Source organism: Aquila chrysaetos, chromosome 13, assembly GCF_900496995.4.
Source record: "Aquila chrysaetos chrysaetos chromosome 13, bAquChr1.4, whole genome shotgun sequence".
In the NCBI taxonomy this organism is placed as follows: domain Eukaryota; kingdom Metazoa; phylum Chordata; class Aves; order Accipitriformes; family Accipitridae; genus Aquila; species Aquila chrysaetos.
The window spans coordinates 21,268,081-21,293,324 of record NC_044016.1 but is presented as its reverse complement, the minus strand read 5'-3'; the positions used below and the strand labels follow the sequence as shown (position 1 = coordinate 21,293,324).

General features: G+C 42.7%; 1 protein-coding gene across 13 annotated transcripts in view; it reads left to right on the top strand.

Annotated features, from left to right (window-relative positions):
• Positions 1-25,244, top strand: part of CMTR1 (cap methyltransferase 1) — a 45,835-nt gene that overhangs the window by 17,262 nt on the left and 3,329 nt on the right. For 9 of the 13 annotated variants that reach the window (XM_041128456.1, XM_041128455.1, XM_041128458.1 and 6 more), the window contains 22 exons: positions 1,106-1,240; positions 3,696-3,838; positions 6,209-6,367; positions 7,763-7,855; positions 8,610-8,681; positions 9,931-10,025; positions 10,129-10,201; positions 10,406-10,604; positions 13,130-13,248; positions 13,500-13,596; positions 14,808-14,940; positions 15,498-15,677; positions 16,089-16,145; positions 17,096-17,153; positions 17,812-17,880; positions 18,056-18,187; positions 18,692-18,814; positions 19,516-19,607; positions 20,242-20,310; positions 22,359-22,406; positions 22,999-23,111; positions 23,658-23,766. In XM_041128456.1, the coding sequence (XP_040984390.1) occupies positions 1,106-1,240; positions 3,696-3,838; positions 6,209-6,367; positions 7,763-7,855; positions 8,610-8,681; positions 9,931-10,025; positions 10,129-10,201; positions 10,406-10,604; positions 13,130-13,248; positions 13,500-13,596; positions 14,808-14,940; positions 15,498-15,677; positions 16,089-16,145; positions 17,096-17,153; positions 17,812-17,880; positions 18,056-18,187; positions 18,692-18,814; positions 19,516-19,607; positions 20,242-20,310; positions 22,359-22,406; positions 22,999-23,111; positions 23,658-23,766 (2,368 nt within the window). Of the gene's footprint in view, positions 1-1,105; positions 1,241-3,695; positions 3,839-6,208; positions 6,368-7,762; positions 7,856-8,609; positions 8,682-9,930; positions 10,026-10,106; positions 10,202-10,392; positions 10,606-13,129; positions 13,249-13,499; positions 13,597-14,807; positions 14,941-15,497; positions 15,678-16,088; positions 16,146-17,095; positions 17,154-17,811; positions 17,881-18,055; positions 18,188-18,691; positions 18,815-19,515; positions 19,608-20,241; positions 20,311-22,358; positions 22,407-22,998; positions 23,112-23,657; positions 23,767-25,244 lie in introns of those variants that run through there. The other 4 variants (XR_005933854.1, XM_041128461.1, XM_041128462.1 and 1 more) reach the window with 4 other exon arrangements.

Genomic DNA, 25,244 nt, shown 5'->3' with positions numbered 1-25,244 from the left:
GGTGAGACCCTGGAACAGGTTGTCCAGAGAAGTCGTGGATGCCCTGTCCCTGGAAGTGTTCAAGGCCAGGTTGAATGGGGCTTTGAGCAGCCTGGTCTAGTGGAAGGTGTCCCTGCCCATGGCAGGGGGGTTGGAACTAGATGATGTTTCCAACCCAAACCATTCTGTGATTCTGTGAATAAAGGAATTGGTCTTAAGCTGCCCTGTATATGTTTGTGGAAACAAGTTTGATAACAGAGGGTTTGAATTGGTGGCCTAGGGCATCTTTTCTAGCCCAACATTCCTATGTAGAATAACCACCAATAGGTTTTTATTGCCTTTTATCAATAGCAGGGAGGTTCAGCTAGTGATCTTAGGCTTCTGTGCCTTTTAATTTTCACTTGCTTTCCTGTTCTTTGGTTCTTGTTCTCTGCAGGCCTTCCCAGCTAGTTTCTATTAACTCTGTTTTAAATGTTAATCCTTTCTCTGGGTTTATGCAAAGTTTATCAGCCACATCCAGAAGCTTGATACCTTGCCAGTGATTCCTGGCGAAAAACAAACACCCCCCCCAGCTTGTGCGCACGTATTTAATAAAGTTCTGCTATAGAAGTCATGTAGGAAAGCTCTTTTATTAATTAGCATTTGCAGAGGTGATGCCAGAGGTGTTCTGAGTCTCTTGTGAGAAATTGGTTCCACCTTACGTGTTCTCCATGAGATCAATCTTATTTCCTCATTTTTTTTGGTGTGTTTGGATAAAATGAATCTTTGATTCAGTAGTAGTAACCAGCTGTCATGTATTTTAGTTACCTAAGTGCTGACGTCTGGGTTGTTTTCACCTACTAGCATTTAATGGTAAGTAGGTTGTAGAAATGGTTTGAAATTCATGTCATCAGCAATAGGGAAGCTTCTGCATAGATGTCGTGTTTGTTTAGTTAGACTAGCTATTAAAAGAGTTAGGTTCAAAAGAAGCCAATACTTTTACCTAAAGCAAACTTAAGTTGAGAAGTGTTAATACTGAATAGTCCATAAAATGATCTATACCACCATGCAGCTGCGTCTTACCCTTCAGCATGCAGGAGAAAGTTAATTTGCTTAACGTTTACCAAGTGTGATCATCTTCTTTCAGCAAAAATGAAGAGAAGAACAGAACCTGAATTTAGCAGCCCCCAAAAGAAGCAGAAGAAGAGGATAGAAGACTTGGGATTAACTCTTAGTTCTACTTCAGATGATGAAACTCAATTTAGTAATCATACTACTCAAGGTAAGGTTGGAGATAAGGTATATGCTGCTGCGGGGAATCTAAATAGTAACTAGGAATTGAACCCATGTCTCCTAAATCGCAATTGATAGCCTGAAGTTCAAGGGCATACTCTCTCTTTAGGAGAAAAACTACATTATTTCTGTTCGCCACCTTGGATTTGTGTGAATTTTTTTAAGCTTTTTAAAAAATCTCCTCTAAACAGTATGGTCTGGTAATTTTATGCATTCAGACATAGAAAATAGAACTTGAAGTAGGTGACAAGTGCATGGTCCAAAGCTGTAAAGATTCTTGTAATATATGAGCAGCATTAATCTTTTCAGTCTCAGCAGTTATTTCTGTTTTTCAGTAGTGAGGAGTTGTGGGTGTTGTGCTGTAAAGAAACTTCATAATCCCTCATTGTTTAGAAAATAAAAATAAAAAAAAATTGGTAATCTTATCACATTTTTCCAGATAGGAGGAATTGAGATGAATACAAAGGGTAGGTTGACTGGGACTCCTGACATTGTAGCACCATCTCTTTTGCTGGCTCAGTGTGCTTTTGGGGGAGGGAGGGGGGAGTTGTGGGAGCTCACAGGTGTTTGATTTCAGAAAGAAAAACTGTTTGTAGAGTTAACTAAATTAATTGCCTACTTTTTCTCAAGTCCGAGTGTGCTTTCTCACCTGGAGGTTGGGGTATACCAAAGATGAGGCAAGTGCCCTACACAATAGGTATCGCTGTTGCGGGGCGCTTTAAAATCTCCCAGGATGGCACTTCAGGTTGCCTCACAGTCCTGCCTGCTATTTCTGAGTCTTGGGCTTTCCTGTGGTCATAAAGCATTAGTGAGAAAGGGTCTGAACACACAAAGAAGCCTTCATCTTGTGAAAATAGAAAGGGATGTGTATGGGAGATGGGTGGGTCAGTTTGGGAGTAGTTATAGCGACAGGGTATGGTGTATGTACCTGTCTGGCGAGGCTGGAGGTGAGTGAGGAGGTTAGCGGTGCAGGGTGTCAGGGCTGGGGTAGGGAATGCTGTGTGCACTCAGGGCTGAGCTAAAAAGTTCAAACCAATATTTTTAAAAAATTTTTTTCCCCTTTTGATTATTGAGTTCATATATGGGTCAAAATAGGCTGTGAGCCTTAATGTTTAAGAAACAAGTTGGTACAGTTTAAGGACAACATTTTGGATAGGGTTAATTGTTTAGTAGTCTGTTACACCCATTGTGGTATCCGAGGAAAGAAAGAAGGTTGAGGGAGAGAAGTGATTTGAGATCTGATCTCAGCTGAGCATGGCCTAGCAAATGTTAAAAGCAAGAAGAGTTGCGAAGGGACTTTCCTGAGATTTGTGTAGTCGGTATTGTGTTTGAGGCACATCATGAGCCTCTGGAAAATAAGTCATAGCTCAAAAGCAGGCAGCAAAATTAATTGAAGCTGTGTACTGGAGAGGCAGAAAGCAGTAACTGACCCTAAAGCAAAATCCTTTGTGATCCTGTTCATATCTAAGAACTCTGTGAAGGAAAGAGAAATGTAGCTTGTGTGACACATGTTTGAAAATCAAGATGGATATATAATATTGCAAACACAAGTTAAATCATGGCCTTCCTTGTTTTCAGCTGGAAGCCTCAAAGACTGATACTGTAAAACTCTAACGTAGTAGTTATGTGGGGCACAAGTCCTGAATCTTAAAAGCTGATAGTTCAGCAACAAGGATTGAGCACACATTGAAAAGGTCTCTGTCAGGGTATTTGTAAACTAGGTTGGTGTCTTCTGATGTTATCTTTCACTTGGGTTTGTATGCATCAGTAAACCCTAGAGGTGAAAAACTGTCTCATTTGCTGTAGTGAACTTGTGGATCCTTGCTACTGAGGTGGGTAGTGGAGTCAAACTGAAGTTTAATATGGGGACTAAGGGATTCAACTCTCTCTTCTTTCTGCAGTGTTGGCCACTTGGTAGATGCCTGTGTACTTGATGTGGATTTTTCATTAAGTTAGGGATGTGTTTACACCTGTAGTTAGGTAGGAAACTGAGGAAAATACAGTATGTTTTATCAAGGTGTCAGTAATTGTCATTATTCTTGGGAGGGAATCTTTGTGGACTTTCTCAGCTCCTCAGGATCATTGCAAAGGTCAGGCACACCACGATGTACTATCATGGTCATGCTGTGACCTGCTTTGCTGCTGTAACGGGGTTTGCTCAGCCCTTTCCGGGGCTTGGAATCCATTGGCTCAGAGAGGTTGTGTGCATCCCTGACACAAAGGGGAGGATAACCAGGTGATGGTTCCACAGTGTATTTTATATTACACCTGTATGCTTCCTGTAGCACATTTGAGATACTGAAATGTCCTTTCTATGTGTGTGTTGAGAGGATTTAATGAGTCGCATTGTATAGTTCTTAATGTGATTACTGAGATGTCTGTCTTCCGTTTTCTTTTTATTTTCATACTTGCTTTTCTCACTTCTTTTTTTTGTTTGTTTTCAGAGTCTTCTAGTAGCAGCAGTGGGTCTGACAGTGAGAGCGATGAAAAAAGACCGGTCTTCAGCAACGAGTTCAAACAAGACTCTCTTGTGGAGGGTACTTCATCTCGCTACTCAATGTATAACAGTGTCTCCCAAAAGCTCATGGTAGGCCAAAATAGTTTTGGACCAAACTATTAAGACCTGATGAGAGCAAAGTGAAAAGACCAGTCAGTTTTATGAGATTTTGATTCTGATCCTCTCAGTAGCATGGTTCTCTGCTTTTTTCAGCCAGCTACTGAGCAATTGGGTGAGGCTGAGAGAGCTTGGTTGAAGGGGGTCTGTTAAAAAAGAAAGTTGATTCATGTTCAATGTCTAGGAGCAGGGAGGTGATTGTGAAGGGAAGGATCTCCGGGTCAGGCAGCTTGCTGAGCTTGAAAAGAGAGTCCTACTGTGTGTTATTTTGCAATGCTTGAGTTAACAAATGCCTTGTAAGAAAGGCCTTAACAAATTCTGTGATCAACATTAATTTCTTTGGTCTTGGAGGCTGGCTGGCATACCCTTGTAGAATTATTACTTTAATTATTAAAGTATTTATTTTTCTTTCAATTAGTGCTGCTCTGCTTTATGTAAGGCCAGAAATTTCTTGGAAAGTCAGGGAGTTGTGAATGATAGTGACTGTGACAACTAAACTTTGAAGGTGATCACCAACCCCTTAATTGCACAGTGTTAGTGTGGGGAAGAAAGTACTTTTAGGAAGTTCTAAGAAAATGGTTGACTGTCTCTGTCTCATGGTAGTCCCAAATTCAGCAACTTGTTCCTGAGTTTAAAGGCAAGAGTAGGCTGTAGAGGAGTATCTTTCAGTGCATGCTGTTACACTTATTTCCTGATGCAAATGTCGTCACTGTGGTATTGCGAGTATCTCATAATCCTGAAAGAATTTCCATTCTTCATAATAGAGGAACAAAATTTTATTTCCAAGGGCAGCAGAGATGAGATGTATAGTTGTGTATTACTTGAAATGTGACAGGAAGTTTGGGACTCAAGGGGGAACTGAATTTGGGTCTCCTTTTGTTCTGTGCTGGTGCTGTACTCGCAAGAGCAGGGGTCAGCAATCTTTCCATGGTGGTAGGCCAGCTTGTACCTGCCTTTGCCAAGTTAGAAGTTCAGTCTTCTGCTAGAAGCTGGGAAGTGCTAGCTGCTACTAGCAGTGGAAACAGGGAGATACTGCCTCTCAAGGAGGTGGAACGCTGCTGACCTACATGAAAAAAGAACTTTCAGCTCTTGCTGAGTTCAGAACTCAATGGGATCCAGAGGCTGAGAGTTGCTGATAGTGCCTCTCTGTAGATAAATCCTGTTGCTGATCATTCAGGATCTGTCCATGTGCATTTTTGGCACTGGACTGCAGTTTGCTTATCATAGCACAAGACTGTCTTTCACTTGGAGAGTTCTCTCCTGAGCCAATTAGGATGTGTGCTTTCAATCACCACAATACAGGAGCTTTTACTACTGAATTTAGGAGGCTTTTGTTTATAAGGCCTCATAAATTTGAATATAAAGGTTGATGTGATGTCAGGTCTAGTTGAATGATTTGGTAGCATTAGGTAAGTAGAAGGGAAATAGTCCTTTATTACTAACTAGATGTTCAAAATTCTGTCCTCAGAAAACTAGTATATAAGAGGCTTGGTGGCTGTCACATTTGGTTTATGTATTCCAAGATCTGATTCAGAGCCAGGTAGCAAAGGCAGTGGGAAAACACCATGTACCTTTGTGTAAAACCTGCCAGATGTTCTTGTGTTGTTTCTAGTACAGATTGGTAATGAACAATGTTTTTATTGCTTCTCAGAGGAAGGAGTAGATGGATAACATTAATTCAAAGTGTAACTTAATCCTTAAGTCTTTTATTTACTTATTGTCTTGTAGATGCATACTGGAGGGAGTGAAATTGACTGCATTCATGCTTTTTGTTGTTGTTCTTTTGTTGCTAAAATTTATGAAGGGAGAAGCCTGAAAAACTAGCAGTTAATCAACATACTTCTTTTAACCTGAGAGATGGGAATCTGTTTCAGGAGCAGTGTGTCTTGCATTCCTCCTCTGAGTTTTAGGTGAAGTTTTAACTGATGCTTGAAATGTATGTGAGTGCATGTTCACAACAAAGAATATCATCACAACATGAATTTTTTCCTGTGCCAGCATCTCTTGTTTTATGAACCTTCCATGCTTACTGAACACTGTGATGAATGGCTCCAGGCTCCTCACTACTTCTCCCTCTGAGCAGGCTGTTCCTGCATTACTGAACCTTTTGTAATTTGCTGTTGCCTCAAACATCATTCTTCAGATCTAGTTTTTTTCGTGTCCTGCCTTGGTGAAGTGAACTCAGTATTAAGTCCTGAAAGCTACAACTGAGATTAAAAATGCTCAATGTCTTCAAGTCACTTCAGGGTGATGTGCCATTTTCCCTGCTAGTCTTTGGCCCCAGTAGTAGTACATAAACTCAAGTCCACTTGCCTCAGTATGCTCCCTTTGCTTTCTTTATAGGCCAAGATGGGCTTCCGGGAAGGAGAAGGTCTGGGAAAATATGGCCAAGGCAGGAAGGATATTGTTGAGGCCTCCAATCAGAAGGGAAGGAGAGGCTTTGGGCTGACCCTCAAAGGATTTGATGGGGAGCTCAATATTGATTGGCAGGACGAGCCAGAGGTAAGTACTTACTGTTTTGAATCCCTCTTCTCTTGCTGTATTAAGGATTTGTTCTCTGGGAATGACCTTTAGTGTTGTCTGATACAACTGGCTACCATTAAGTGGCTCTGCTGCATAGACCCAGGCCTTATTTTGTCCCAAAACAGCACAGTAAAACTTGTTTTCTGTCACATGTATTAATGTTCTGGCACAAAACTGGTTTTAGATGGATTGTTGCTGTGGTCTGTAGGATTTGTTTCTGAGTTTGCTGTAGTGAATGTGATTGAAAATTGTTATCATGCTCTTTTGGGTTTACCATTTTTATTTTGTATATAATTTTTCATGCCTGTATAGGTGATTTTTTTTTTTTTTTTTTTTTTTTTTTTTTAACGTCTTTTCTGGGTGTGTTTAATAGTCCCACATAAAATGCTCAGATGTTCTATTCTTGTGTCTTGTCAAGCTCTTCAACAGGGAAGAACATTGGGAAATAGAAATAGTTGTCAGGAAAGTAAAGCCCAGTTATTTGATGCGAAAGAGCTGCTGTATGTTTGTATTTAAAAACAAAAAACACAAACCACAACACTGAATCCTAGGGATCTGGCAGCTGGAGAGTAAGCCAGAAGGTCCCAGCCATTGTTAGTCAAGGGCAACAATGGTTGTCAAGTCATGCATGGTGCATGTATAGTACTTCGCTCTCCATTCCTTGTGTTGTTTTCAGCAGTTGAAAATAATATCAGAGGTTATTCCTTGAGAGCCAGGAATTTGAGACCTGTTCTGTAGGCTCATTGGTTTAGGTCTCATTCTCCAGTGTGTTTTTACAGCTCACAGCAGTTAAGTGTTATGTATGATTAACCCTTGTGAATGATATTACTATAATAAATATAAGAAGGTTAGTAGATCTTAGCAGCCTCTCTTTGTGGAGGAGTAGCATCACTTTGATCTTAACTGCTAAAACAATTCCTTCCCAAGATTATAAAAATTGTTTGAAGCCTGACTTAAGTTGTGGAATGAGGGCGCCTTTCACAAAGAACTAGGAGAAAGAATGTGTAAAGCACCACCAGGAAGTGTGGTGTTTTTTGGCAACTGTATCTTTTGTGGTGTCTCAAAAATGTACTTTAAGAGTACTAGGTTTTTGCTTTGTCTTGATTATTTATCAGACTCTAATGAGGAAAATGCTGTGGGTTTTTTTGTGGTGGAGGTTTGTGGGGGGTTTTTTTTGTTTTGTTTTTTTAAATTTTAAATCCAAACAAATAAGGCATTTTAGACTAGGAAAAAATGACTCTGTGGTTGGCTCTAAAGTCATGGCATAACCCCTTATGCTAGGACTGGGAGGCAAATTTGGGGGAGCGATTACAAAAATTGGTATATTTTGCTAGCAAAAATGTCTTTGGCTCTTTCCATGTCTTGTGTTTGCAGCCCAGTGCCTACGAGGAGGTGGACTGGTGCCTTGAGTGTACCACAGAAATCCCTGATGCCCAGGAGCTGAAGGAGTGGATGACTGTGGGGAAGGTAGTTTTTTACATCTTGGTACTTACTAGCCTAAGACGATGCAGGAACTGCATTTCAGGAACTCAGCCTGAAACAATTGCCTTGTCAAAGAGTTGTAGAATAACCTAGGCTGGAGGGAACCTCTGGAGATTGCTAGTGCAACTTGCTGCTTAAACGAGGTCCAACTAGATCAGGTTGCTCAAGGCCTTGTGTGGTTGAGTTTTGAGTATCTCCAGGGATGGAAATTTCACAACCTGTTTGGGCATCTGTTTCGGTGTTTGATAACACAGTTGACAAAAGAAAATTTCTGTATGGCTAATTGGCATTTTTTGTGTTGCAGCTTGTGTCCATTGTTTCTGGTCCTATCGCTGTTCATCTCGAGCAGTCTAGATCAATCTTCTCTATATCCTGCCATTAGGGTACTTGTAATCCTACTTGCAATAGGATCTCCGTTTCTCCATTCTGAACAAACTGTTCTCTCAGTCTCTCCTTGTATACTAGGTGCTTTTGCACCCTCATCATCTTGGTGGCCCTTTTGCTGGGCTTGCTCCAGTATGTCTGTCTTGTACCGGGGAGTGCTAAACTGGATGCAGTATTCCACACATGGTCTCAAGATGCCTGACGGGAGAATAATTCCTCAGCCTGCTGGCTATGCTTTTGCTAATACAGCCTAGTAGGTGGTTGGCAGCCTTCATCCATTACTGGTATAGGTTGCATTCTGCAATGACTGATACCATGTTTGCTAATTGTTATTTGTGTTCTTGTCCTGTTCCAGAGAAAGATGGTGATTGAAGATGAAACAGAGTTCTGTAGTGAAGAGCTTTTACATAATGTCCTGCAGTGCAAGGTGAGTCTCCTTCTTTAGAGAGGAACTGAAGTTTTGGGGAAGTAAGTGAAATAAATAATTGAAGAGGATTGGGTAGTTTACTTAGGTGATTGGCAAGAGCTCAGAACATCCTGTTTCACCTCCGTGCTACTGGTATGACCTAGCATCCTGGTTGTTACTGTCTGTTCAGCAACCTGTTTTGCACTTCAGGCTTCAAAGAGATGCATGAAAACAGTCTCCCTTTCTTAGTCCAACTGAGAGGCTGAAGACTTGAACAAGCTAAGGAAATAAGATCCCTTTCTTCTTATGTGTTCCATCTTCTCTCCTAGATTTTATCATGCCCTTGTAAATTTCAGTAGAGTGTGAGGGTGTGTGTGTATGTGTGAGAGAAATACCTTAGGCTGGGACTGCTTTTGAGGTGGCTAACCACATTATCAGGCTCTGGAGCTAGAAGTACAGAATTCTTCAGTGTCACTAAATTTGCTTAAGAAGTGGGCTGGCTTAGTGTCGTGGTTTAACCCCAACAAGCAATTAAGCACCATGCAGCCACTCACTTCCCCCACAGTGGGATGGGGAAGAGAAATCAGAAGGGTAAAAGTAAGAAAACTCGTGGGTTGAGATAAAGACAGTTTAACAGGTAAAACAAAAGCTGCACACACAAGCAAAGCAAAACAAGGAATTCATTCACTATTTCCCATCAGCAGGCAGGTGTTCAGCCATCTCTGGGAAAGTAGGGGTGCATCACACATAGCGGTTACTTGGGAAGACAAAAAGCAATAACTCCGAACATCCCCCCCTTCCTTCTTCCCCCAGCTTTATATACTGAGCATGACATCATATGGTCTGGAGTATCCCTTTGGTCAGTTGGGCTCAGCTGTCCCAGCTGTGTCCCCTCCCAACTTCTTGTGCACCCCCAGCCTACTCACTGGTGGGGGAATGTGAGAAGCAGAAAAGGCCTTGATTCTGTGTAAGCACTGCTCAGCAGTAACTAAAACATCTCTGCATTATCAACACTGTTTTCAGCACAAATCCAAAACATAGCTCCATACTAGCTACTATGAAGAAGATTAACTCTGTCCCAGCCAAAACCAGCACACTTAGAGGAAGAGTGAATTTCATTATGTGACAGAAAAACATTCTGTATTGGTGAACTAAACCCTGCATGGAGTTTGCTGTCTAAGGAGAGAAGCTTGAGGATAGGAAATGCTCATGCCTACCTGTCCCTCAAGCCTGTGCCAGGTCCAGCTCAATTTTGTTTCTGTTTGTGCAGAGTGTATTTGATGAGCTGGATGGAGAAGAAATGCGTCGAGCCCGAACAAGGTCTAACCCCTATGAGATGATCCGTGGAGTTTTCTTCCTGAACAGGTTTGCAGAACTTCTGGTAGTGTAGCCCCTTTGCCATTTAGTCCACTTTCAGCCTTAGGAGCCAAGGTTGAAACTTAATAGGTCCCTATTTATGTGTTCACAGGGCTGCAATGAAGATGGCAAATATGGACCATGTCTTTGACTACATGTTTACAAACCCTAAGGACTTTCATGGGGTGAGGGCCTCTATTTAACTTTCAAACAGCAGTGCTTTCTCAGAGAGTGGAGAAGGTGGGGAGACAGGAGAATCCTTAGGATACTAGCTGGGAAAACAGGTGCTTGAAAGAGACTTCTCTGAGTAGTGCAGTTTATGGTGTGTCTGGTTTGACTGATGGGAGCTGTTACTGGGTCAGTAGAATTTCCTCAGTTTCCTTTTCCAGAGGCCTTTGATAAAGGAGCGAGATGCAGAGCTGCTCTACTTTGCTGATGTGTGTGCTGGTCCTGGAGGCTTCTCTGAATACGTCTTGTGGAGGCGGAAGTGGCATGCGAAAGGCTTTGGCATGACCTTGAAAGGACCAAATGATTTTAAATTAGAGGACTTTTATTCTGCTTCCAGTGAGCTCTTTGAGCCTTATTACGGTATGTAGTGCGTGCTTGAGTGTTACCTGATGTTTTTGCTTATGCTGCAGCCTCTATCAGGAGTGGGGCTGGTATTGATACCAGCGTGGGGATCTAAGAGAAACCTGTTTAGAGGGAACCATTTTGCAAGGTAGAAGGGGGCTGTCATCTGAGAAAGGGCTTGAGTTTGGTGAGCTTGCATATCAGGTCACATTTCTGCACTTATTTCCAGTCTGCCCTGGGAATGTGTCCCCGATTGTAACAGTTGATACTTGAGTGCTTTACTTATCTGAAAATAGTGGAGTGCTTTAAGATTGCTTGACAATATTTTTCACACTTCACTGATGTCAGCCTGAAACACAGTGAGTGAGATGACTTATCACAGAATCACAGAATGGTTTGGATTGGAAGGGACCCTAAACATCATCTACTTCCAACCCCCCTGCCCTGGGCAGGGACACCTTCCCCTAGACCAGGTTGCTCAAAGCCCCATCCAACCTGGCCTTGAACACTTCCAGGGATGGAGCATCCACAGCTTCCCTGGGCAACCTGTTCCAGTGTCTCACCATCCTCACAGTGAAGAACTTCTTCCTTACATCTAATCTAAATCTACCCTCTTTCAGTTTAAAGCCATTACCCCTTGTCCTATCACTACACTCCCTGTTAAGAGAGTCCCTCCCCATCTTTCCTGTAGGCCCCCTTTAAGTACTGGAAGGCTGCTATAAGGTCTCCCCGGAGCCTTCTCTTCTCCAGGCTGAACAACCTCAGGTCTCTCAGCCTGTCCTCATGGGAGAGCTGTTCCAGCCCCCTGACTTGCCCAAAGATTTATTAGCAGAGCCAGAGATAGAAACCTTACTTGCCTGACTGGCAGTATGCTTCTATATCAGACCTCCCTAGCTCTGCTTTGATAACTGATTGTGGTCTCTTAGTAAAGATGAATAAAACAGATTTGGGCTAGAGGCTGTATCTGAATCACTGTGACTAAATGAGCTTCTTAATCCAAAGAAGTTTAAGCTAACATGTTTTACCTTGCTTTGAGACAGACTGAGTAGGAGTACACAGACAATTGCTGCATCTCACCTCATGGATGGTAACTTCTTAAGCTTGCTGATATGTTTGAGCCCTCTATCTGCATAGTCTCTAGGAATAGGAAGGGAAATACAAGGATTGCTAGTATTCCTGCTTCTTATTTCAGACTGTATAAAGGAAACTCGAGTGTGACCATCTTGTAGAGAAGAGGGTTTGCTTTTCTGTTGTTGTTGTGCCTTTTTTTTTTTTTTCCTCCTCTTCCTCCACCACTCTGACTCTTGTTGACTGCCACTTCTGACAGCTGACCATGAACTCTTAGAGAATGGTTAGCACTTCAGGATGAGATCTGTTAAAGAGAAGGTTCATGGCAAGGGCAGGAAGGCAGATAAACACATTGTTCTAACAGTTGCAGCATTTGGATCTTTATAACTCACTGCAAACTGGTTTTCTTACGGAGAGAAGGAGATACCTGGAGAAATGAATAGCCCAATGACTTTGATGCATTTTCTTGATCCCTTTCTGTCTGTTACACTATAAAGTCTAGTGAGATGTGTACAAACTCTCCTCTAGTGATGGGAAGGAAGTAAATTGCTCTGATACTTCTGTTGTGAAAAATGGTAACCAATTCTAGCGTCACTTCACTTACTGACAGGATGATTGATGAGGAATTTAGTTATCAAAGTGCTATCATGCATCCTGATCTCTGCTGCTTTCTAGTCCTCCAGTTCAGTTAATAGAAGCTGTAGTTGTAGAAGATTTATAGGGACTAATGCCAAATAGAAGTTCAGGCTTCTTCAAAGCCAGAATTGGTGAGCTCTAGAATAGACCTTAGATTAGCTTTCTAAAACACCAACCTGGGGGACGATGTACCTCTCTTTAAAAAGAGCCATATGGGAAAACTGTACGAACATTCATGCACAAACACTATTTCCCTTTCCCTACGCTCTTTTTAAACTTGTTTGCAGGGGTTTTGGGGGGTTTCTTTTTTAAATTCCAAATTACATTGTGTTTGGAAATAGAGTATTGTGTTTCTTTGGAATGATTTGAATTCTTAGTAGAAGGTTGCCAATGCACAATGTAAATAATTTTGCCTTGTCTGTAAAAACATGTTATTAACAGGTGAGCTGTGCAGTGAGGTTGAACCTTACATTTTTAATAGGTTCAGCTATGTGTCATTCCTACTTGGATGAGAATATTATGTTGTCATGTAGTCAGTTCTCATCTCAGGGGAGGGCAGTGAATGATTTGTCTTTTGCTGAAGCTAATGTACAACTCATCATTTGAGCATGGTGGTTATATGGCTTTGTTTAGCCCTGACCACACAATCTGAATAATTTTGCTAAATTCATAAGCATCTTGTGTAGTGAACAAGGGAGTATTATTAATGCTTATTTGCCTGTCGAGGTCTGTGTAATTTTTGACTAAATGTTGATTGAATACAATAGATCACCTGCACATACTGATCTTTTGTCTGTACTTGCAAACATGTTAGTAATTATCTCCTCTTTTCCCCTTAGGAGAGGGAGGGATTGATGGAGATGGAGACATCACTCGCCCAGAGAACATTACTGCTTTCCGGAATTTTGTTTTGGACAATACTGATCACAAGGGAGTGCATTTCTTAATGGCTGATGGGGTTGGTTCATTTCTTTTTCTTCCTGCACTAATGATCAAAACTGATACTTCAGTCTGCATATAGTAGGATATTTGACATGTGTCCATAGTTACAATGTGAAATTCTTCAAGTCTTGCCATTAAAATTCCTGGTGGCAGTGTTTTTTATCTTATAGAAACTAATTATCATGATTGCATGATTTAGCTATACAAAATCCTTTGCTTGACCAACAGATTTGTGGAGATACTAATCGTATGTTATGTGCTTTGCAGGGTTTCTCAGTGGAGGGTCAGGAGAACCTGCAAGAAATCCTAAGCAAACAGCTCCTGCTTTGCCAGTTCCTTACAGCACTGTCCATTGTCCGGACAGGTATGTTTTATCCATTAGTCTTCTTCCTCCTTCTCTAAGGTGTGGGTGGCATTGCGGAAGGATGCTCTACAATTTTTATTAACGTGCTGCGAAGTCTGCTCTGCAGTGAGGCTAAGTTGCACAGAATCGAGTGTGTATGCATATATCCTGAGATGGTTGTCACAAAGCTAAGAGAACTGTGCCGAAAAATAAGATTATCTGTGTCTCTTGCTTTTAATTAAAAGCATGAGGTAAAATGCATTAGTTTAAAGCTTTTACAATGTGTTGTGTTACATAGCTGTCTTGGGCTAAGGTCACTAGTGTGATAACTGGAGAGCATATCTGATTTTTATGGCACTAGCTGGACCAACTGCTTCCTGACTATTCTAGCAGGCTGGTTGGAACAGAGTGCTGTTTATCCAGTTCATCCTTCCCTCTAACTTGTGGCTTTTCTCCTTTAAATCTGCCATCTCTGTGATAGAACAAGATGATATCTCGCATTGTCTTAGCTGTACCTCATTGTTGCCAAATGAAGGACATTACAGCTCTATCTGGTTTTGATGGCTCCTCTCTTCTCCTGAGTTTAGTTAGCATTTGGCAATAATTTATCTTGTGCCCTGTGTTTAGAAGTACCTGAGGCAATGATCTACTTAGCAGTAGTCTCAGATGTGATATGGTAAAAGGAGCAACCTTCTTTAAGTCTTTCCTGTCTGGGTAGACAATAGCTCTGTAAGACTGACAGCTTTTTGCTTGGGGAAATTTGGAATCCTGTTTGAAGGCAAGGGGCAACATAGACTCTTTTCATTCTAGGTGGCAAGTTATTCTGTTTAGGTAACATCTGTTAGTTTTCTCCTCCAGCCTGAGGTTTCTTGTTGCACGTATCAGAGCTCCTCTTCCATTGAGGCTTTTGCATAGCATGCTGCCATGCCACAGGGCACAGTTTGGACCTGGAAGGGGAAGATGAGGTGTGGATAGAAGGTTTGCTCGTGAGAAGGCATGCATACCGATTTGATCCTGGTCAGGGAAATGCTTTTCTTTTTGCTGCAGAGATATGGGGAAGATGGTTCATGGAGCCCCATTGGCCCACTTCATGACTGTGTTTTAGATGCTGTTTAATTGCACAAAAACACTCTTACCAGTTCTACAGAAGAGAAGGTTATTGAGGTGCCTGTTATCTCCTTGTTTCCTTATAATCTGCTGGTATCAGTGTGCTTCCTCTCTTTTTTTTCCAGGAGGACATTTTGTTTGCAAAACCTTTGACCTGTTTACTCCGTTCAGTGTGGGACTTGTTTATCTGCTGTATTGCTGCTTTGAGCGAGTGTGCATCTTTAAACCAGTGACAAGCCGCCCTGCTAACTCGGAGAGGTGAGATTCTTGAGCATGAGGGACTACTAAAGAAACCCTGTGCTCTAAATACAGTGATAGATGGATTTGGGTAAGTCTAGTGGAAGCTCTGAGACCTGCCTCATTTGGTAACTGTCTTGGAGGAGGAAGCATTTTAGATGCTTAGCAAATTATGATGTTTGACAAGGTAAAGATGATATTTGCCAAATTACCCTTTTGGGGAGAAAGCAGTGGAACTGAATATGTAACAAGTTCTGTTTTGCATGAAACAACTACAGTTCCAGTGAAGCTAGAGCATGTTATGTATGTTATCATTGTACCTGTCAAGTTTAGCAGAATTGATTTACTACTTGAGGGAGATCTGTAGGGTTTATCAGTAGGGTTGAGTTTCTCAGTCTTTCCAGAGCATAGAAAATGTATAATGACTTTGTGATAGGTGAGATTGCACCTTCCTTAGGGATACCCAGGAGGAAAGAATTCCTGGGATTTGGGAAACTGTCCTGATAATGGGAGTGTGGCAGGAAAGTTGGCTGTGTGGAAGAACTGAACCCACGTGACCTCTCTGCCTTGCTCTGCAGGTATGTGGTATGCAAAGGATTAAAGCTAGGGATTGATGACGTGCGGGACTATCTCTTCGTGGTGAACATCAGACTCAACCAGCTGCGCAACTCTGATGTGGATGTGAATCTTGTTGTCCCATTAAATGTGATCAAAGGCGACCAGGATTTCTATGATTACATTGTCCAGTCCAATGAAAAGTGAGTGCCCATGGGCAATGAGGGCTGCTGGCTGTAGGCAGGTTAACCAACATAGCTTTCAGTTGTAGCTTCTTGCACTCATGGAGGTACTTGTTGATGCTGCTACACTGCTCTGCTTTTGCTCCCTGAGAGGCTTAGCAGAGCAGAGGGACCCTGTGCAGAGAGAAGTGCTGTATACTGTTAGTGACTGTTTGGCCTCTGAGTACCGTGTAGAAAAGAAAGGAGGCTACTGCCTGGTTCTTTCCAATGGTCCTCCTGTCACTTTGAATCATGTTGGCAATGATCCATCACTGCTCTGAGGATCAGACTGGCTTCCTCCTGTTGTCCCAGCACTCTTCCTTATTTTGAACAGTAGAACAATCTTGGTGAGGATTAACTTGCTTCCTGACTGAAACTTGTCCTCTCTTTCAGCCACTGCAAAGTTCAGATAAAGGCACTAGCCAAAATTCGTGCCTTTGTTCAAGACACGTGAGTACATTCCTTAGGCTTTTGGTGAGGACTGAATTAACCTACTATAAATGAACTGCTTTGCCCTTTAATATGTTCTTGATTTGAGCTGGTACTTGGCATGGCCTTTGGAGCCAGGAAAGTGAATTTAGGTAGCTCAGTTTGTGTCTCTGCCTGAGTTATTTGCAGAAACGTGTGGGTGGCTGGAGGAGTCCTGAAAGTTGATGGTCTATTATCACCTTTGTTGCGAAGGCTTCCATGCATTGCATGATTTCCAATTACCATAAGTGGGCCTGCTTCTTAGCAGGAATGTAAGCAGAAAATTAACTCCCAGCTGATATGTTCAATTCTACAGTAACCATCTAAGTTGGGTGTTGTTCATAGCTCTTCATTTTCCAGGGGCAATTCAAAGCACCTAAGTTACATACCTAGATGTGAATTTCTTGCATAAAACTAAAGCCATTGCAATGTATAGCTGTTTCCCAGGCACGACTTTTCTGTTCAGGTGTCACTTGGAGACAATACGTAGTAGAAAGTTGAGCGAGTCTGGTAGCCAGGAATTATCTAAGAGTTAATCCTAACATTGACACTGTTCTTCGTGTGGTCTTCACCAGATCTTCATTTCTATTTGTAAATAGGGCTATGTACACAGCTCTTGCAGATTAGCATGAGTTCATACTAATACATAACTTATTGAAAATATTGATGCCCAGTGGTACTTTAATGGGATGGAGTGGTGGCTTCTAATCAGTAGTGCAGACCATGAAACAAAGCTAAGCACGGGGATTGGAGATGGGTAGAGGGTGGGGAGGGAAGGCAGCATCCTTGTTTGTGTAGCCTGTTGAGGAACAGTGCATGTTTGTCATTCCCAAGCCAGACACTGAAAGATGCAAGTTTTTTAGGGCTGGGATACCTAACGCTGCAAGAGCAAGGAGGCTTCACCATCTTAACAGTCTGCCGTCTTTCTCTAGGACACTGATTGAGCCACGGCAGGCTGAAATCCGAAAGGAGTGTCTCCAGCTATGGGGGGTAAGTAAGCTGCCAAGCAGGGAGGTCATGAAGGTGTCCTTGCTGTGGCGAAACAAGAATGGAGCTGCAGTACAGATAAGACTTTCTAGCCAGAGGTTTAATACATTGCCTTGTGGGAAAGTTGGAGACCATTTCAAGCTGTTTATGTAAGCAAACAGAATGTTTCTGATTCATTGTGTGTATGGCTTAACTGGGCAGGCTTCTTTGTTGCTGTTGAGAATATTTCATCGTACACAGAGTGAACTCAGTACCTAGTTCCCAAGCAGCAGAGCTCTCCAGAAGGTCTTGTTTTATGAGTCTGCAGTTTCTCTTTCCTGAGCTTTTGATTGCAGTGTGGCCATAGATATGGCAGTCAGTTTCATGGGCTAATTGTGTGTCTTTGGTGAAACAGTATTTCATCGAAACATGCATGAAATCAAAGATTTAGCCTGAAACTTTCTGAAGTTATCTGTTGTTTCCTGTAAGATGTGGTATGCCTACATTATATTTGCAAAACACGTGAGACCTTTTATTTGCCAGATAACCTCTCCAGCAACTAGAATCCCAAGAGCACAAGTTTCAGGGGGCAGGATGTTCTGTCCTGTATTGAAGCAAGGAAGGTTCCTATGAATGTGTCAAAGAATAACACTTAGTATCAACTGTTTGGATTTGTTTTCAGATTCCTGATCAGGCTCGTGTTGCTCCTTCATCTTCAGATCCCAAGTCCAAGTTCTTTGAGCTGATCCAGGTGAGACTTCACCCAGAAGCTTGTTCTGAGTCCTTTAATACAAATAGAACTTTTCCCCATAGGAATTAAGAGATTAAGAAGCTAGTCCCTGGATTATTGTTCCATGTAGAAGCTGCATTTACCTACCTGTTGATGTATTGTGTCTAATTTGCCTTTTCCATGCTTTGCTCTTTAGGGCACGGACATTGATACCTTCAGTTACAAACCTACTCCACTGAATTCCAGTACACTGGAGAAAATTCGCCAAGTGTTAGATTATCGGTGTATGGTGTCTGGAAGTGAGCAGAAGTTCCTCTTGGGGCTAGGGGTAAGTGCTGAGAACAACCCAGGAGTTTTGCTGGTTCATTTCAATGCTACTATTCTGCCTTGCAGTTTTATCCCATCCTTTCCTGTCCTCAAAGACCAGAAAGGATCCCCATCAGCAGTCCCTGAGACTGAAAGAAGATATTTTATGTTTCTTTCTCCTGACTTCACTGCTTTTCACACTAATTAACCCTGTTTTTTGTAATCGCAGCCTACACAGCGACCTGTACTCTTACTAGGGTCTCTAATTATCTTCACGGTCCTTTTAAAGGTGTTCTATTTCTGGTTCTTTGTGCAGGTATGAAAAGTCACTGGCAGATTAGAATCAGTGTTTTTGTTCCTTTGCTGTAGAGATTAAGGTTCTTCCTTAAAACTACTGACAAAGAAACTGCCTGTGACAGCCTAGGACAAAAAGACTCTCTGAGGGCTGCTCTACAGTTAGAGGTCTCTCCTCCACCCCTGCCCTTGTGAAGCTTTGGCTGAATCTGACTCTGCCTTCTACACACAGAAATCACAGATCTACACCTGGGATGGTCGCCAGTCAGATCGCTGGACAAAGCTGGATTTGAAAACTGAGCTGCCACGAGATACCCTTCTCTCTGTGGAGATTGTTCATGAACTGAAAGGAGAGGTAGGAGGCTATTCTTTCCCTTACCAAGTGGCTGCAAATATAATGAGAAGTTTCACCTATTCTCTGCAGAATAAGTGTTCCATCTGTGCCAGATGCAAGTTTTTTTTGTATATGATCTTCCGAGAAACTATTTTGGATTAAGTTCCTTCTTTCTGTCCAGTGCTAGAGATATGTGCTTTTAACATTATTTTGAAAAGACTTTGGAGTTGACATGCTGCTGTTGTCCTACGTGCAGCAGCAGATGACATTGACAACATGACTTAATATGTTCTGTGGCTCTTTGGGTACATAACTGCTCAGTAGTGATTGTAGGCCTTGGGGAAAAGATTCTCATGGTATAGTCACAGTGTGAGGTATTGCTGCCTGGGAGTTTCCCTGTCCTCTGGTACCTCAGATGAGGGTGCTGCAGTGCATTGAGCTTGTGCTGTGGTTCCTGATATGGCACAGAGAGCTGGTGATGGCAGCTGTGGTCCTGCCCTCTCTCCCTCCCCTGAGACAGAACTGTGTAGTTAAGATACACCAGTTCTTGGAGGATGGCACGTTACTGTACAGTGGGCAACAGGGAACTTGTGTGCTTCTAATATCTGGAAAGGTGCTTTCTTGCACCTTGAAGAGGATGATGTCCTGGCAAAAAACGGGCTATAAATTAAAGCTGAAATAGCAACAGTCTGAATAGTAAGTCTCTGTATTGCCTTCCCTAGGGGAAAGCCCAGCGAAAAATCAGTGCCATCCACATCCTTGATGTCTTGGTGCTCAATGGCAATGATGTTCGAAAGCAGCATTTCAACCAGAGGTATGTAGGATCTGGAGAAGCTTCTTTCTTGTACATGAGTAGGAGTGACTGGGAAGCAGCATTCATGCTAAAAGCAGAATGCTGAGCACAGGGAGACAAGTGCATTCAGCTGAAACACTGCTATAAAGATGAACTGTGAATGAACCTGCTCTGAAGCGAAGTGCCTGTAGTCTTTTCCAACTGTACCTTCTCTGTCTATGAGGGCAGGTCTAGCTCCTTTCTTAGTCTGGGGTGAGCCAGGCACAGTCTGGGTAAACTGAGCATCCTGGGAACATGAATGAGCATAGCTGGTAACTGGCTGAGGGAGAAGGAACGAGCCCCTCTGTTTCCTTCCTCAGGAACATGAAGTCTCTACTAGTCCTACTTTCCTGCTGATACATCAATATGTTCAGCAGCATGAGGGCTTGTAGAGAAAGCTGTGGAGACCTGTTCCTAATGGGTAATAGCCAGTATCACTGGGCACTGAACTGGGAGGGCAGGGTGAAAAAAGTCTTGCTTAGTACCCATTTGGCTAGCAGTGGAGGCAGTCTGCATGTACTGAAGTGTCTAATCAGTTATTCTGCTGAAACTGTTACCTACCTGCTCTGCCAAAGATCTCACTAAATTGCTGGATTCTCCTTCCATTTTCATTCAGGATTCAGCTGGCGGAGAAGTTTGTCAAAGCTGTTTCTAAACCTAGCCGGCCAGATATGAACCCTATCCGGTGAGTGACAACTCCTTCCCTCAGCCTGGCGTGCTTTGGTTTCAGTGTGTGTGTGTGATGAATATAAGGAGCTGAAGGAGAGTTAAATTTCAAGCTGAAATTCACAGTTCTGTTATGTTCAATGGAAATAGGCTAAAAGCCCTTTAAATATCTAAGAGGAAGGTTGATAGTGGAGAAGTTTTGCCCTCCTTTCACATATCAGACAGTCATGTTTTCATTGTAGTTGGATTGGCTAATGCTGATTTCGAATATACGCTATAGTAGGTCTAATACCCAGTTAGCTTAATCATTGCAAAGACTTCTACGTCCTTGTCTGCCCTGAAGAGTCAGCAGCAGTACAGAGATGCTGACTGTTAGTAGATAAATGAAGTGCTGACCAGCATTTACAGCCTCCAAATGGTTAACCTGAGGAGAAGGCTTTAGTTACAATCCCAAGAAAGTTCCTGGCAAATGGCTTCAGCTTTGGTTGCTTCCTGATGTTCCATTTCATTAAATCTGCTACAGTGGAGCATGAGAGCATCATTGTGCTGGGTATCAGATAGGTATTGTGGACAAAACAGCTTCTGTTTCAGAAGCTAGAAGTGCTATGATATTGTGTGAGAAGCCGGAGGAAGGGAAAGAAGATGTTCTCCTTGGTGGCTTAATGAAAGATAATGAGTGGGATCTCAATTAAACTCCAGACAAACAGGTAGCTGCAGTAACTGGAGGAGCTCAAAATATTGGGGAGGGCTGAAGGAGAGCTGTAGAAATGGGTTATAGAGCAGTGTCCTGCTTTCAGCTGGGATAGAGTTAATTGTCTTCCTAGCAGCTGGTACAGTGCTATGTTTTGAGTTCAGTATGCGAAGAATGTTGATAACACTGATGTTTTCAGTTGTTGCTAAGTAATGTTTAGTCTAAAGTCAAGGATTTTTCAGCTTCTCATGCCCAGCCAGCGAGAAAGCTGGAGGGGCACAAGAAGTTGGCACAGGACAGCCAGGGCAGCTGACCCAAACTGGCCAATGGGGTATTCCATACCATGTGACATCATGCCCAGTATAGAAACTGGGGGGAGTGGGGGCGGGGGGATCACTGCTTGGGCACTAACTGGGTGTCGATTGGCAGGTGGTGAGCAATTGCACTGTGCATAATTTGTATATTCTAATCCTTTTATTATTACTGTTGTCATTTTATTAGTGTTATCATTATCATTATTAGTTTCTTCTTTTCTGTTCTATGAAACGGTTCTTATCTCAACCCATGAGTTTTACTTCTTTTCCCGATTTTTCTCCCCCATCCCACTGGGTGGGGTGGGAGTGAGTGAGCAGCTGCGTGGTGCTTAGTTGCTGGCTGGGGCTAAACCACAACAAGTGGTCCTTTGCTCCTGTGAAAAGGTGTTCAAACTGTGCTCTTTGAAGCCTGATGCTTGTGGCAGTGTGTGGGAAATGGGTGGCTGGGGTGTCAGATCAGAGGCAGTGCTTTTGAAACTTTCCAATTCTCTTTCTGTGTCTCGGAACAAGAAAAACAAAAGCAGTTTGACATAATGATAAGAATGATGACTTCAAATCATCTTTACTGATTTTAAAAAAAAAAAAAAAAAGAAAAAAAGCTCTTTTTACCCCAGGGTAACTAATGAGTTTGTGGCGCCGCTGAGGTTAATAATGGTGAAGATCAGGCAGTTTAGTTATACTGTGAGGCCAGCATGCTGAGGCCAGAACCTGCCTGGGGCTGACCTTGGTGAATTTATCTCATGGGAAAACAAAAGCACCCGACTTTCATTGTTCTTCCTCTTCTGTATACTCAGCCTGAGGTAAAAATGCACAGCTTCCTTAGCAGCGAGGGTGCTCGTATGCTGCTTACAGCAACCAGCCATGAGCATGCAGGTGTTGGGTTTTCTCAAGCCAGTAGAAATAAGGCACTGGAGCATAAGACTGAGGAGAAGGGTGAACCTCAGTCATGCCTGACCACCTCATGCTGTACAAAATGAACTGTCTGGCAGCTTGCTGTAGCTGGGACAGAAAAAGAGGACACTTCAGATTTTTTTTAAATCCCATTTTTGTCTTTTCCCCCAGAGTGAAGGAAGTGTACAGATTGGAGGAAATGGAGAAGATATTTGTGAGGTAAGTGACCGGCACAATTGAGAGAATTCAGGGCCCATTGAGGTTATCAGCCACTAACACACAGGGATGGGAGGGATGTGCTGTTCTATGCTTGAGGAGTCCTGGAGAAAGAGCTGCTAGAGCTTGTGCAGCTGGTGGCTGTTGTTTCTGAGATGCTGCAGACTCAGAGCATCATCCTACTGAGTTCTAATTCCGTAGATGTGGCCAATTTGCTTTACAACAGTAGGAGTAGCAACAGTGCTTGAGTTTGTGTGCAGAAGTGTCAGTGGCTTCTCAGTGGCTTGAAAGATGAAGAGTTCATACTTGAAATGGGAACCCCATTTGGATTAAGTGTGGTAGATCATCACAGATCCTTCATTGCAACACTTGATTTGCTACCTGATTTAGACAGCTCTGGCTGGTTTCTCTAGCCATGTGCGGGAGGCAAGAGACTGAATTCTCTAGGATGTGATGATTTTATCCTGTCATGTGTGGTGCTGTCAGTTTTCACTGTGACACTCTGGAGGGGGTGTACAGGTGGCACATTGTGTGCCAAGAGAGTTGTAAAGGAAGAAACAGGGAATCTCTATCACTGTCTTCTCTCAACATTTAGGTTAGAGATGAAAATCATCAAGAGTTCAGGGGGAATACCCCGGCTATCCTACACTGGCCGAGATGACCGGCACTTTGTGCCCACAGGACTCTACATCGTACGGACCGTGAATGGTAGGAAGATAGAGTCCCTGCTCTTGTTTAACTTTTCTTTGTATCTTCAAGTAAAAAGTATTGACCAGGCTGGTTTCTGGTGTAATTTGATAAAAAATGATGGGAGTATTCCAGTGGCTGGAGACTAACTGTTTGCATGTAATGAGGGTAGCTTGGATTTGGATAAGATTTAGCGTATTTATATGATAGGTTTTTCTGTTGTGGGTTGATTAGCTGTTATGTGGGTAATTCCATTTATTTACATGACTGAGGGCTTTCTTTTTTAATGAGATCATAATTTTTCATCAAGAAGATACTTTCCATAGTACATGGAAATACCCTATTTGGAATGTCAACTTTTAAATGCAGGGAGAAGGGAGTTTTCTCAGTGAATAGAGAACAGCTTGGGAAGCAGGTCGTCTTGGGGGAGGGAAGGAAAAAGGAGTAAGAGAAGGATCACAATTATTCTTACAGATTCCTCCTCCCTGCTTGCACTATATATGTATTTATACTGTGCTTTTTTTCCCCTTTCCATTTTCTGTCTGATCCCTGTGACTCTTCTGCAAGATCCCTGGACAATGGCATACAGCAAAAACTCCAAGAGGAAATTCTTCTTCAACAAAATGACGAAGAAAGCGACATACGACCTCCCTTCTGAATCCATCGCACCCTTTCAGTGAGTACAAGCCAGAGCTGAGGCTATGGAAGGATAGCTGTGTGCGAGTTTATGTGTGTGTGTCTGGGTGTTTGGAAGGGAGTTCAAGTGTGCTGTGCTATGTTCTTGCAGTCGTTAGCAGTGCAAGCGCAGCTTGGTCACCAGCAGGGTGTGCTGCAGAAGCTGGGACCTCCTCAGACTTTCAGGAAACTGCTGATCTGGATTAGTGGATTTTGCAATTAATTGCTATGAATGACACACATCATTCAACTTTGTTCCCCTGTCTGCAGCAGAGTACAAGTTACTGCACCTCCCTGCACACAGGGAAATGGAAACTGAGCCCAGCAACTGCAATTTGCCGCATCTCTGTATTTTAAGATGCTTGGTTGGAAGTTGCTAATTTAAAAACAAATCCTAGTTCATTTAGCCCAGGCCCTGGAATAAGCTGTCGGTAGCTGGGAGCTGTTTAAGGAGAGAGTGAGAGAAAAGCAGCAGCTCTTTGGGAAAGGATGGAGTGGCTTGTCATTAACACTGTGGCTGCTGAACCCCATCTGTATCTATTGAGTACTTGGCTAAGGCCATGACTTAAGTACAGCAAATCCTCAGTCTGTGTGACACCTCAGGGCTCATATATAGAGATGTACTGCACACCCTGCCTTCAGGCAGTCTCAAGAGATGCTGTCTACCATCACTACCCAGGACTGTGCCTCTTGAGTGAGAGCTTGGTATGAAATAGGGCTCCTGATTTTCTCACTTTGAATCTCCTTACCTACCTTACAGCAATGCTCTTAAGAATCCTTAACTTTTCCTTAACTAGCTAAATGGAAGAACGGGCTTAAAAAGCAGAGGCATATGATGCTTTTTCCCTCCATGTGTCAGGATGGGGTTAGTTCTGCTTATGTACTCTGAAGTAGGCCAGCATGAACCTGCATGAATGGCCGAGGAGGTGGAAGGAGCACTTGTGTGGGACTCCAGAAGGGATGTGTTGTGGTTAGTGAGTACTAATGTCTATAATTAGCCATTGACATGTGCTCTTGTCGCTGTGCTAGTACTGCTTTGTTAGAACAGTAGCACTAAATAAGCTATGAATATTAAGTGTGAGTAATTGTAGAAAACTAAAGGCTGCTGTGTCTGCAGTAATTAGCAGCTCTGTTTTCATTATGGCTTGGACTATGTTGATGCAGTGAGGGAGGGCTGTGCTTGATGGATGGAGTGAGAGATGGCATTGTAGGACTAGAACTCTCAGCAGCCAAGTGGAGCTCAGTTATTTCACACGAGGGGAAAGAGGGGATGATCCTAGCCACTTTTGTACAGTGTGAAGTGCTGTTCGTTTGCAAAGCGCCATAGGACAGCTATTACTGATTCTAGTAGGTTTGTGGTGAGTGATTAGATTGCTGCATGCTGCTGCTGGCAGACTTTCTAAATTCTTCATTAAGGCCTTTCCATTGCCTGAAATGACAGTTTCATCCTTTCAAAAACTTGGAGGGAGGTAAGTTTTT